The 12,966-nt window shown below is 39.6% G+C and overlaps 1 protein-coding gene across 3 annotated transcripts in view; it reads right to left on the reverse strand.

The window, feature by feature from the left end:
- Positions 1 to 12,966, reverse strand: part of MAP3K20 (mitogen-activated protein kinase kinase kinase 20) — an 89,870-nt gene that overhangs the window by 33,676 nt on the left and 43,228 nt on the right. For all 3 annotated transcript variants that reach the window (XM_068138558.1, XM_068138559.1, XM_068138560.1), the window contains 2 exons: positions 9,967 to 10,041; positions 4,558 to 4,664 (listed from right to left, as the gene is read on the reverse strand). In XM_068138558.1, coding sequence (XP_067994659.1) covers positions 4,558 to 4,664; positions 9,967 to 10,041 — 182 coding nt within the window. The remainder of the gene's footprint in view (positions 1 to 4,557; positions 4,665 to 9,966; positions 10,042 to 12,966) is intronic.

The following is a 12,966-nucleotide window of genomic DNA, read 5'->3' on the forward strand; positions in this document are numbered from 1 at the left end:
TCCAGCCACATCTTTTGCTTAGGGGATAACCAAAGAAAAAGCTAGACTTTGTATCAGAGGTTGTATTAACATTTAGCAAGCGGTTTCTTTGACTGTTTGGGAGACTGTGCACTGCCTGCCACCTGTGTCCTGATTTTCAAGTGTTTCCTACTCACTTTGTGGGAATAGTCCATCACAGCATTTCATTTTCTTCCTAGAGAGACAGCTTCTAAGGAAACAGATCCTAAGGAGAGCTCTAAAGATAGCTACTCAGACTCCACAATACCAAATCTCCTCCTCAAACTTTCACAACATTTTCCCTTCATAAGCGCACATTTTATTTTTGGGGGGCTGGTGTGTCTGCGTGTGTCTATGTGTAAAAAAATGAGAATTATTTCTTCTTGTAGATCTCCTGTCCAAGCATGGAATGATTAAGCTTTTTTCAAGTACCAACCTAAAGGAGTTTGAGCTCTCATTGTGCAGAAATGCATATCCAAATACCCTATCATAAATAAACAAAATAATTTAAATATTTCAAATTATTTATAGAGATCATATTTCAATAACATCTCTCTCAGAAAGCAATGGCTGCAAAGTACACTGAAATGATACAGAGGTGGAATAACTAGAAAACTCTACTACCACTTTTAATTCTACTGCAAAAATCAGCCACCTGGGGCAAGGGCATTTATCACACTTAAATCCTGCTGAGCATGCTGCTCAATGTGGTCATCAGAAAAAATGCCCCTTACAATTGTTATGCTTCAGACTTCAAGCAAAATTCTCTCATATTTAGGCATGCAAAAGGTCAAGGCTTATCTCTGTGCTGGGTGGAAAGTGATCACACACACCCCCAATAAAGACACAATAAGGAAACAAAACTAAAAGCACTTGACAGAAGATCAGAAAGTGACTCCTCTCCAAACATTCATTTCCCTATCATAAACCCTTTCTCTCAGGAGCAACACATACTATGCTACTAACACGTCTACTGTGGAAACTACAGAGCAACTGAAAGATAGTTGCAAGTGCTGCTTTTCTTAGTTTGTCTCTCAACGTCACTACTACTTGTAAACAACTGTGTTAACTTCATTTGCATATTTTAAAAATTATCTTTCAAATAACATTCTGCACTAGGAAGGTCCTGGTAACAGCAGCTTTCTATACGTCAAAAGTCTGGTTTGCACTGTAATTGCCTCTCCTCATTAGACAGAAACATCTCATATAATAAAAGGTCAGTCTGTGAAAACAGTTGTATTCTGAAAAATAATTCCACTGTATAATAAAACTGTGTAATTAAAGAGAAAGCTACCCTACATTGCCCAGTTAATGAGTCTTACTTCATAAATGAAGCAGTTTGAAACATTATACATGGTAGGGCATGTGAATTTGTTTGCTTCTGCAGTTTGAGTTTACTGGCTTTTCTAGAATAATCTCATTCTGCGACACCAAAGAACATACACTGTATTATTAGATACTACAGTGGGAAACAGTCACAGATTATAAACAATGGCTGGCATTTGTTTCTAAGTCTTGAATTACTACTGATACACTAATATAAGTATTGCTAATAGACTATTTTAATCATTAGAACAGCCACTTCTGGGAAGAGGATGGAGGGAGAAATGCTGTTAGTATATATGACTAAATGCAGATAAATGTGATTTCTCACTGAATTGGAACATCATTACCTCAATAGTAATTTTTTTCTACTGTAATAAAAGTGACTTGCGAAAGAGCTCCAAAAAGATCACTGAATAGGAACTTAAACATAAGGCAGAACTGTGCAACTTAGTTGTAACACAGTGCCCCTGTTTGATTAAATAATAAAAATGTGAAGATACTGAATTACTTTAAGGAAATTATAGACTAGGCAAATTACAATGAATTATTAATATAAACATAAAAAGCAGTAAATGTTGCAAGTAAGGCCACATTAAAGATACGTCAAAGTGTCATTTATATTATCACCTCTGTCACTTATATATAGACTCAGCCCATTCTCAGTTTTCACACCAGTCAGAGATGTTGAGGACTCTGGCTACTTGCTGTTACAGATGCATTTTTCGCATGTCTCTATAATAAAAGAACCTCACCTAGACTTTTTTTTAAGAGTGGGGGAAAATGTAATCAAGCTTCTCTGGGCTTTGATTGCTGAGTAAGTGCAATGCCCCTGTGAAAGTGCAATATCTGGATGACTAATTTGGAGGTCCCTCAAAGGAACAAGCGTAACCTTTGCTTTTTCTAAGCCCACCCTTCTCCAGGGCTCTGATAGCCAGGCATCATTAAAATTCCCTATTTCTTGGTAATATATTTCATTCTTTCTCTATTGCTAGTTCAAATCTCTTTGCAAATCACTTTTTTCAATGCAGAAGCTAAAACACATTAAACTTTGGTACAAATGTTCTCAGAAATGGTCTCAGCCTGCTTTAGTTTATCCTTTGTCAACCCAAGTTTTCATCTACTTGCATGGTTTTTGTGTACTTCCCATAATTTGGCTTACCTTTCATGAGTATCTCTGAACAGACAGAGCTTTTGCACCAAGGAAGGCAGCTGTTACTAGAATTCAGGTAAGAAGGTGCCTCCCTCGCCCAGCTTGAGCAACTTTCCATACAACTTGAGTTCTATCTGCACTTTGTGTTTTCATTTCTGCTTAATTTAGAAATCATCATTGCTTTCAGGCAAATCATGCGCCATCAGGAATTTGTATTTTCTCTCTCATATTTTCTTCTCTCCCAGTTCTTTATTTTTCCAAACAAAATATGCCAAGTTTATCTTCAAAACAAACCTCCACAGCAAGAAGTTTTTTCTGTGAGGTCACTTCCAGCCCAAACCATTCTATGAAACTTTTGTTTCTATATGCCTTTTCATTAACACTGTGATAGCCATTCTTCATCTCAGCAATTTAAGTTCATCAAAATAAAATTTGCAAGAAATACTTGGGCTACCTGAGTCACACTCCAAGAAATGAATCAGTTTAGTAAGAGAATTTTAATGTTACCAAATGGCAACAAGCATAGCTTTTAGTTATTTGTTTTTTCCTAACAGAATATGAGTATGTGTTCATCTTTTAAGCAATTCTTTTTACTGTACAGAAGTGTGTAAGAAACCCCTCACTGGGGAATATTTTTCTTCCAATCCTCCTTGTACTCTGCTACCAAAACCAACATATGATGTCCATAGTCTGCATAAATAATGATGCCCAAGAAACAAATTTCTGTATTTTAAATACCCGACGCTTGTCTCAAGCCTTCGCACGCGGATTTGGGGGCACACCTATACACTATAAAAGCACATCACTGACAAACACTTGAGAGCCGGGTACTGGCAGGAGGGGGCACTCAACAGTGCTGCGAGGTGGCGGAGCTGAGCGCGGCCTGGTCCCTGTCCCGGGCCCGGCCGGGCGACGGTGAGGCGCATGTCGGCGCTGTGGCCAGCAGGTGGCGCGCCACCGCCGCCCGAGGCCGCTGGCTGCCGCCGAGTCCGGGCGGGAGCAGCCTCGGTCCTGGCACAGGCTATTTATACTCCCGCCATGTGACCGGGGAGCGGCCCATCTCCAGCTCACTTTTTCCACTCACCCGATTAAAACCGTGCATCTTGCTTTTCAGTGCATGTCTACGGAGGAAACGTGGGAAACCGGGTCTGATACAAACCCCATTCCCGTGTACTCTTTTTACCACCCTGCACCCACCCCTGCTCCAGGCTTCTCCGATCCCTGTGCTGGCTGCAGGCAGGGAATCTTTCTGTTATTTCTGCTCCCAGCTTACCTGGAGCAGAGCCAACGCTTCTTAATATAGACTGAGGCAAGATCGTCTGGTAAAAATCTGCCTATGCAGATCTGTTTTCACTTTTACAAACAGGAGGACGTACTGTGCAGAAGCAGCTTTCTAGCCGACAAACAAGCTTTGGGAACAGGCTTTTGAACTTTTGGCAACAGAGAGAAAATAGGCTGAAACCTCTACTGTAAAACCATGTCATGTAAGAAAGTTTTCTCAAATCTCATTTGCATTTATAAGCACTTATGAATAAAAATTACAATCAAAGCACTATGTAAAAACAGGGCTGCCCTGGGTTTATGCTGAATGCATGGGCGCCAAGTCAAGACAAGGGAGAGAATGCACAAAAAAATGGCAGAACACAGACAAGACAAATGGAGGGTTGAGTTGAGATTATTTTTTTAATGCTGTTTATCTTTTTTTTTTTTTCCAAACCCCAAACTTTCTATGCAAATCACATCAAACACATCTATACCCCAGTTGTTTCACCCTCACGCTATTGACTGAAAAAGCGTAATTAGTCAAAAGATATTAATCACAAAACCATATATATCATTATATCTAAATCAGTGTCACAATAAATATAGGGTACAGCTAAATATATTTGCTCCTGATACAGGTTTCATAACATTCTGGACAATCCTGAAAAACAGCCAAGTAAGTTACTCTCTAAAAATGCCTCAAGCACAGCTTATTTTCTACCAAATATCATCTGAGTACAGTGTCTTTCTGGAAAAAAAAATGGCCTTAGACCATTTCAAAGAAAAACCACCTAATTTCATGTTGAGAGGAAGAAACTTACCTCCACTCTGCTTTGTTATGCAGGAATGAGTTACACTGGTCTGGAAGGTTGCTGTCATTTGACATAGATTCCAGGATTGAAATGATCTGCTTGAAAGATGGCCTTTTCTAAAGACAAAGAAACACCAAAAGAAAACATGGCATTTGCATTCATATACAACTACTACTGTGTAAAAGTATCTGCTGGATTTTTTTTTGGCTGAAAGACTGCAAGCGTCAGAATTTGGGATGCTGCTTTCTGAATCCAACATCCTACAAGAGGACTGTAAATGTGTCAACAAGTTTTTTACTTTCTTCTCTCTGAAGAAGAAGTTCATTGGGAAGTCACAAAAACTAGCAGGCCTTAAGACTTACCTTAGTTTCCTATACCTGCCAGTAAAACCCTTTGGTGCTCAGCAAGAGCATCAGATAATATAGGTAGCATCAACAACCACTGAGATTCTTAATTCTAAAGAATAAAGTTTTCCTCAAGCTAAGAAGGCAAATGCATCCAAAAAGAGAAGGCTGAACCCATTAGCAACTGGTAGTTAGAGAGATGGCCTTTTAAAGGAGTAACCCAAAGTCTTTTATGTGTTAACAAGCACCAAAAATGGGTTTCTGGCTGCAGTTCCCCTCTTGCAGGAAAAGACACTTTCTGGAAAAACCTCTCACTTAGCTACCTCCAGAGCTGCCATGGAAGATGAAGAGTGAGGTTAGACGAGGATGCCTCGCATAGCAGCTGAGCTCATGTCAGCAGTGTCTGTGCTCTTCTGTCCCAAGCTCATTTACTGGACTTTCTGTTCCAGGGCTCTCCCACTGTGCTCCATACTCACAGAAAGCCGTTAAAACTTCTTTGTATTTTCTACTTTCCCCTTAGTCCCAAAAGGAAGCTACGAAGTAGGATAACAACTGAAAAAGCCACAGTTAAATGTGTTTCTTGAGAGAGTGCTGACTGTTAGTCTGTTTGACAGACCCCAGACAACGTTGAGACAAAAGGCTGAAACAAAATGTAGATACATAATAAGGGGATGATGCACATTCTCTCTCTATCATGCCTGTAATTATACCATTTCTGCTAAAATTACAGATGCCGCAATTAAAACGTGCATTTTAATTTGGGAGCACAAAAACAATTAGGAACAATGCTGAGGTGTCTCTCCCTGGGAGATCCAAGTGATTTCCACATTATAAAAGAAAGACATTTTCTTTATTTTAAATGTCAAATAGCATGAAGAAATGTCAAATGCATAACAAAAAAAGAGACAAGCTCTCTTATACTGTAATGCTGTGCTATTTGGCTGTAAATGTGGGCTCTGTCTGTCATTTTTTGGTCCATCTCCATGACTTCATGCAGTGGGCAGCTGGATGAGCTATGCAGATTTCCTTTACAACAGACAGCTCTTGCCCCAGCCACCACACACTTATGCAATATGGCCCCCAGCCTAGCATCCATGGAGCAACACAGCAGCAGGAACCTATTCAGCAGCACATTTCTTGCACTTGTTGATCTAGTCCCAGTGTGAACACTCAAGAGGGTTTCCCTGTGTTTACAGGGGAGCTGGCGGAGGTAGCAGTCCTTACTCTACAGGCATGATGCTGCTAGACCTGCCACAGCTGATCAGAACATCTGAACATATCCTGGAAGGGCATGATCCTCCCCCATCAGGGATTGTGCTATGCTGGGAGTAGAGAGCACAGAATTCATCCCTGCTACCAACCAGGATGGACAACTCCGGTGCAGTTTTGGGGCAATCTTCTGACAGCTGGCACACTTCATGCTATAGCTGCATCTCGTGTAACCACCTTAGGGGATGTGAACTGTTGAGGTTATTCAAGAGCTTCCCAAATGAAGAATAAACTGTCAGACAGGAGATACAGGCCCCCGCCAATACACCAGGGTTACTGTTACTGCTACATACTGTCCAATGGACTGGCTGGTATGTAATGTGCCTGTACTAAACCAATTCCATTTTCAGGAAGAGATGAAGGGAAAATATTGTCATGCTGCATAAATTGCAATATTTTATGGCTTTACTGGGTGTACCTGCATTAGCAGTGGGGTCAGACTAGATGATTTCCAGAGGTCCCTTCCAACCTGTGCCATTCTATGACTTACAAAACAATTCTGTGAGTTTTGCTTGCTCCCTATTCCTCAGGGGCATAATGGGAAGTACAAGGTAGGGATGTCACAAAGTGAGCACAGTCAACACTAACTACTACCAAGCTAAGTAAGAGATGACAGAGAACAGGGGGTTTTACAAGGGGTGGGTGAAAGCACCAACTGACCATTTTGGGAGGAGCAGCAACACACACAATTTGGGTCCTACATTACAGGCAAAGGAGCTGTTGAGTTACACAGCTACAGCTGCAATAGAGGCAGAGTCACGTAGTACTGACAAAGCTTGTGCACCCCTGGTTGTTCAGTTTCTGTCAACAGCCACTAGCCAGATTTACAGGTACCAGCTTTGCCTGGAGGTGAAGCCGATATGAAGACACAAGCATACACTACCATGTGGGTTTTGTTGGTTTCTTCCCCTATGGCAAGGATAATTTCAGATTTAATAAATGCATTCTAAATGCAGATTCATACCTTGCTTAAAACTGGCAAGAAGTGACTGTTGAAACTGGAAACCCAAGCTAAGCTTTTGTTTGTTTGTTTTAATGTATTTTTGGTAGATGACTGCTTAGCACTTTCTATAAAGTCAGGCATCTCAAGTCATCCCTAATACCACATTCTTAAAATATCAAGGCATGAGTCGTCTTTGACAATTGTTTCCCTTTATATCTGTGATGTCTCATACAAAAATCTTTAGAATATATGCCCCTCTAGAAATAATTCTAGCTAGAGTTTTCACTGTTTCCTTCCACTCAATATTTCTTACTGAAGAGATTTGCAGAAATCCAGGATATTTAATCCACATGGATTTTTTGCTGCTTCTCTGTTCTAAAGGTTCTGATTTCTGTTAAAATATTCAGTAATTTATAAATATTTTTGACATTAAAGTGGGGATAAACTAAAGGGACAAATGAAATGAGAAAGAACTACTCACCTGTGTTTCAAAAGCAAATATCCCCAGTAGACAACAGCATCAATGATGTGCAACCTTGTTTGTACAATTATCTAGTACCCATGCAAAAGTACCTTGTTTAGTAGGGATTTTAACAAGTGAAAGTAGTTCTTTAAGATAGTTAGTTACCACAGAGATTGTTCTTTAATAATTACTGATTTAAAAGAATTAGCAATTAACATTTTAGTAGGATGCTCTGAACTCACCAGGATTTGTTTCGACTAGCACAGCACTGTATAAAGACTACTTTTACAAATACCTTATGGACCAATGCACTACTGACATTTTTCTCCACATAAGAAGAAATTTGTAAGAATTCAAAGCAAAATCAGTAACTCTGGCCATTCCCATGAGGATGTTATGGTGTGAACAGTGTCTGACACACCAGCTGCCCTGCAGCAACTCTCCAAGTGTATTCCTTAGCTCCATGATAAACTCACCTCTCTCTCTCCTGACGGGTAAGAATCCTAACCTCATGCTTTCTGCAGGCTAAAAGTATGCACATTAGCAATTGCTTTTGAGCAGCTGACATCCTCAAGCTCACCCCTGCTTGACCTTCAGTAACTTGTTCATGCATCAACTATCTGATTTGCTAAAGCTAATCCTGGCAAAAAGAGAACATTACACAGAGCAGTATTTTAGAGGAGCGTGCTCCATCTTTTGGCTCATGCAGGCCACACAGCCTTTATCAAGGCATTTGGAGAGCTGTAAGTAGCGATCCTTTCCCAACACGTGACTGAATAAGTCACATGCCCAAACTGTGGCCAGAGATTACTCCATTTCAGTCATGTGAACAAAGCATTTATAATTGCCTAACAGGAAAGAAGCTGCATGAAAAAAGAGCAAAAAGCAGACTGTCAGAAAAATCCATCTAACGTGAGAGTCATTGTTTGCCCACATGAGACATGCCTCTGGGAGTAATGCTCCTAGGAATCAGCCCACATCTACCTAGCTGAATTACTTGGGCAGACAGAACTCAGCCTGATGGATAAGGCATCTTTCTTCTATGACATGCGGATCCCTCCCTCTCCTTAAAAAACAGCAATAGCCTTCTGGACACTTATATATATGTGGCTAAAGCAAACCAGAGAGTGAGTTGATCTAGTATGTCCTTTGATAACAGAAAAGAATCTCCAACAATTCTTATTCTGTGGCATTTGGTAGTGATGCGTCTGCTTTGGAGTAGTTATTAAAGATACATAGTTACTACTGGAAAGTGCCCTTCAGTAATGACAGACTCAGAACTTAAAACAGTCTACTTGTACATTCAAAGAGTCAAAGAATTTTTCTTTGCTTCCTTCTGTGGAAAGGATAAAGATGAAGATATTAGGGAAATGGCATTTAAATGGGTGTTCATGTGGAAACCACAGAGATCATCAATTCCGTGGGAAAGCAAGTTCTGCCAAAAAAAAAAAGAGGAAACCAAGAGGGCAAATCCCTTTTCTCATATTGCTCTTCACTATTCACTGCTGATAACAAATTCCAGCTTTAGGGCACCTAAGCACCATAATTCACCTTGGGAAAGGTGACTTGAGAAAAGGAGCATCATTTCCTTTCCTGACCCACCCTTCTCCCTTCATAGGCAAGGGAACGGATGCTACTATTTGGTAATAAAGCTAGTACGTCCACAGGCTCTTTCCAGCCACTTTTATGTATAACAGGGTGGTAGTACAGTCAGTTTAAAGAAGGTAACGCTCATAATCTACAAAAGCAAACTATCTTTAATTTCTGTTTTGGCAAATTCTCATAGGGACAGATTAATAATGACAATGGTTTAGCTCTTTAACTCCATTTGCAAGGTTAAACAGTATATTACAATAATTCTATTATTATATCATTACAGTATAGTCATTACAAAGCCTATCATTCAAAGTCCTAAGGGTAAAAACTAGGAAAGGTTTAAGATTAATTTTGAATGTGTTACTGCTGTTCCTACATGCATTTTATGGATTAACTTATTCTTTACATGTTTTCAACACAAGGAAGTCATCAAAGTTGGACCTTGAAATAGGCATTTCATATGTGATGCTCACATACATCTGAGAATGATTACCTACTGACTACTGAAAAAAAAATAAAAGGTCAATTTTTCACCTTCTTCAAAATGGCTACATTCTTGCCATTTCACCCTATTTACAGGCATTGTCTTGAGTAGTCAGGTAGGTCAGTAGCATAATAACTCTTGATTAAAAGGGATAGAGACATTTAGGAACAAATATGTAATCACATTACAAGAAAAGACAGTCTCAGCTACATTTGTGAAGAAATGTCTGTACCGGCATGCAACAATAGCATTAGATGGGATTTGTCCCCAGAATAAGGTAGGAGGTGGTGGTGTAGATATCAAGCACAAAATAAAGTACCTTTGAATCAGCATCCCAACACTGGTGCATTAGTTCTGCAAAACTTCTGGGACAACTGCTTGGAATGGTTAATCTCTAAAGGATAGAGAACATACCGGTTATAGGAAGCATTCTCCTTTAATCTGCTACTAACAGATTTCCTAGAAAAGCAATGCAATTAAAAAAAGTAAACCCACTCTTCTTCCTTTTAAATGCATACTGAGGATTGGCATATTAAAATGAAAAAGCAAAACTACTAACACTAGCAAGACATACCAATTAATTAATAGAGCTATAAAGAAGGAATGGAACAAATGCACAAATGGAGTTGCTTAGGAAAACTCAGAGACAAGGAAGTGAAAACGAGGCAAACAACTTTTAATACTAAAACATAATAGTTTGTGGAGGTTATCTGCATGATAGATATAATACACACTCTGCCTTAATTTCTCCCACACAGAGGATCCAGTTGTACAATATTATATTTACTTCTGATATAGCAAATGGATGAAATATAGATAACATTAAGTGAGTTTAAAAAGAGTTAAGCGAAGCTCTACATGACATAAGAGATGTTTCATGAGCCTGTGGTCAGCAGGATTAATGAGGACATGCAGATCTCGGAGAGCACTCACAGAGCACAGTGAACCCATATAAATATTTCCTGATGACCGAAGACAAGGAGTTGCTGCTTATAGCCAGGACCACTGACTACAGAAAATTTGTTTGAAGATTATTTGGTTTCTCTTGCTTAGAGTTTTAAACTACAAAAACACTCCCTCAGTCAGTCTTAGAGGACTTTTAAAGAATCTGCCTTCATAATGGACTGCCTAAAAGCAAATCCATTCTCATATACACCCACCTAGACACCAAAGCCTCTCTGGTTGAGATTAAATGAGCATCTCAACAACGTTACATATATAAGGGAATGCCTGTGCTACTGCTGAGGCAGTTAACTGACTTCAGATGTTTCATACTAAATTTAAAAAATATGTAGGTAAACTGCCAGCTTCTCAGTGAAAATGGGTCCAAATAAAGGAGAAGTCAGGCTGGAAAAAGGGTTCCCTGTCCTGTAACAGGTGAGGTATTACAGATATTACAGGTATCACAGTCCTACTCAGATCAGCCTGCCAGGAAGACCCTCTGACCTGTCCTACTCCTGGCATTTCAGAAGCAAAGCAGAACAAGTTACCATTATATTACTGTAATGTGACCTTAAAAGCCCTAAAAGCCACAGCAGCCAAAGTGAGAGCTAACAAATTCTGCTGCACAAGCATTTGAACACCATGAATACCGGAAACATCAGATACAGAGCCAGGCCACTGCAGCAGTATAATTATTAAAATAATGTAATATTTTAAGGTGCAAATCTTTCTGTACAGGAAATACACAAAAATTTGTACAATGCATAAACAAATTGTACTGGTGCTTGATCTCCAGTTGAGTCATTAGCCTAAAAATACACTGGCTAGTCTTGCTACAGTATTTGTTTGTAACCCTCACTGTTCCAGAAGATGGGAAATCAGTTGCACTCAGCACTTACAGGTGTCTCACTTGTGCTGAATGTCACCTGTCATGTATCATAGAGGTAGCAGGTCCAAGAGAGTCGTATTTTGATAAAGATAACATTTCTCAGTGGTAATTTATTATGAGATCACAGCTAGAGTAATCTGAACTCTCACGTTTTTTCTTTTCTGGAGTAAAACATCTATGGCTATGTAGAAACTCTACCAGATTAACATAGTATTGTGAAATTATGGGAATTGAAAAAGACCCATACAGAATAATTAAAATCCACTTCATTTGTTGGGCTCAAGCTTTGCAAAGGGAGACTTTTCCCCCTATGCGATTAGGATTTGCCTTCAGTTTCACACTGATTTCAACAAGAGCCTTGCAGTGCAAAAAATGAAGGGCGCGCTCAACAGCGATTCAATTCTGTGGTGAACTGGAACCATGCAACACCACTGATGTCAACAGATTGAACTGTGAGCAGAATCTGAGCCCCACACTTGCGCTGGGACATAGAAATTACGAAGAATTGTATCTTACAAGGCTTATGCTGGGCATGTTCCTAAGTCATGGACAGCAAAAATAAAAATTATGTAAGTAAGTGTTAATGCCCTCTAAGCTCCCTGGCAACCTTCCAGAGAAGATGGTAGCAACAGGCTAGTGGTATCTGTCAGAAAAGCATCTGTCTCTGAAAATGCCACCCCTTAGTTTTCTTCTGCCATGAATAAAACAGTCATCATGTCCACAGTTTGTTTATACTATATTTCAGACAGTTTCTTGCTCTGAAAAACTACAGAGGAAAGTGTTGTACCTTCCAACATCTTCCAGTGATTGTCTACATCTCTTTACAACACTCCCAATGCCACCCTGTACCCCTTACATAAATCTGTACATGGTAGGTATAGGAAAGAAATGCTGTCGGTGGAAGGCTTTGTGGTTCCTCCTTCAAACTGATGTATGAGGCTTTTCCTAAACTGCAAGAGTCTCCTTGTGCCTTCTGCTCTGATAAAGACCACAGAAGACCACAGTCTTTATCTTCACACTGTTAGCGTAGCATTTCCATCTAATTGCTGTATCATAGAATCACTCACTGGAATTAATCCAGTCCTCAAATAGAAGGAAAAAAAAAGAGACAGAGTAAAAAAACCACCAACAAAAAAAAAATTAACCTAAGAGGAGGAAACCTAACTCCTCTGTTTAACTCTGAAGCATTTTGAGAAACAGTTTATGTAGAATAATAGGAATCTGTATTGTACAGCCACTACCTCGCCATTGTAATGTTTCCCAAGCTTCCACTGTGTCTAGATAGAGGAGGTTTCATCTTTGTGGAGGATTTCCATGCTTGTCTGTGTGTGGTACAGTCGCAACTTTAAATGTTTTTTATATGTAGTTACTGTCTTTGATATCAAGGGACTATGTGTTCAGATATATGCTCACATGTCCAACTAACTGAAAGCCTCAATTTGTGAGGAGAAGAAAAGCGAGGCTGGGGACACTGTACAAACGGTGTTT

The sequence above is a fragment of the Melanerpes formicivorus genome, unplaced genomic scaffold (assembly GCF_026170545.1).
Source record: "Melanerpes formicivorus ecotype bairdi unplaced genomic scaffold, bMelFor1.0.p_v2 SCAF_5, whole genome shotgun sequence".
NCBI lineage: Eukaryota > Metazoa > Chordata > Aves > Piciformes > Picidae > Melanerpes > Melanerpes formicivorus.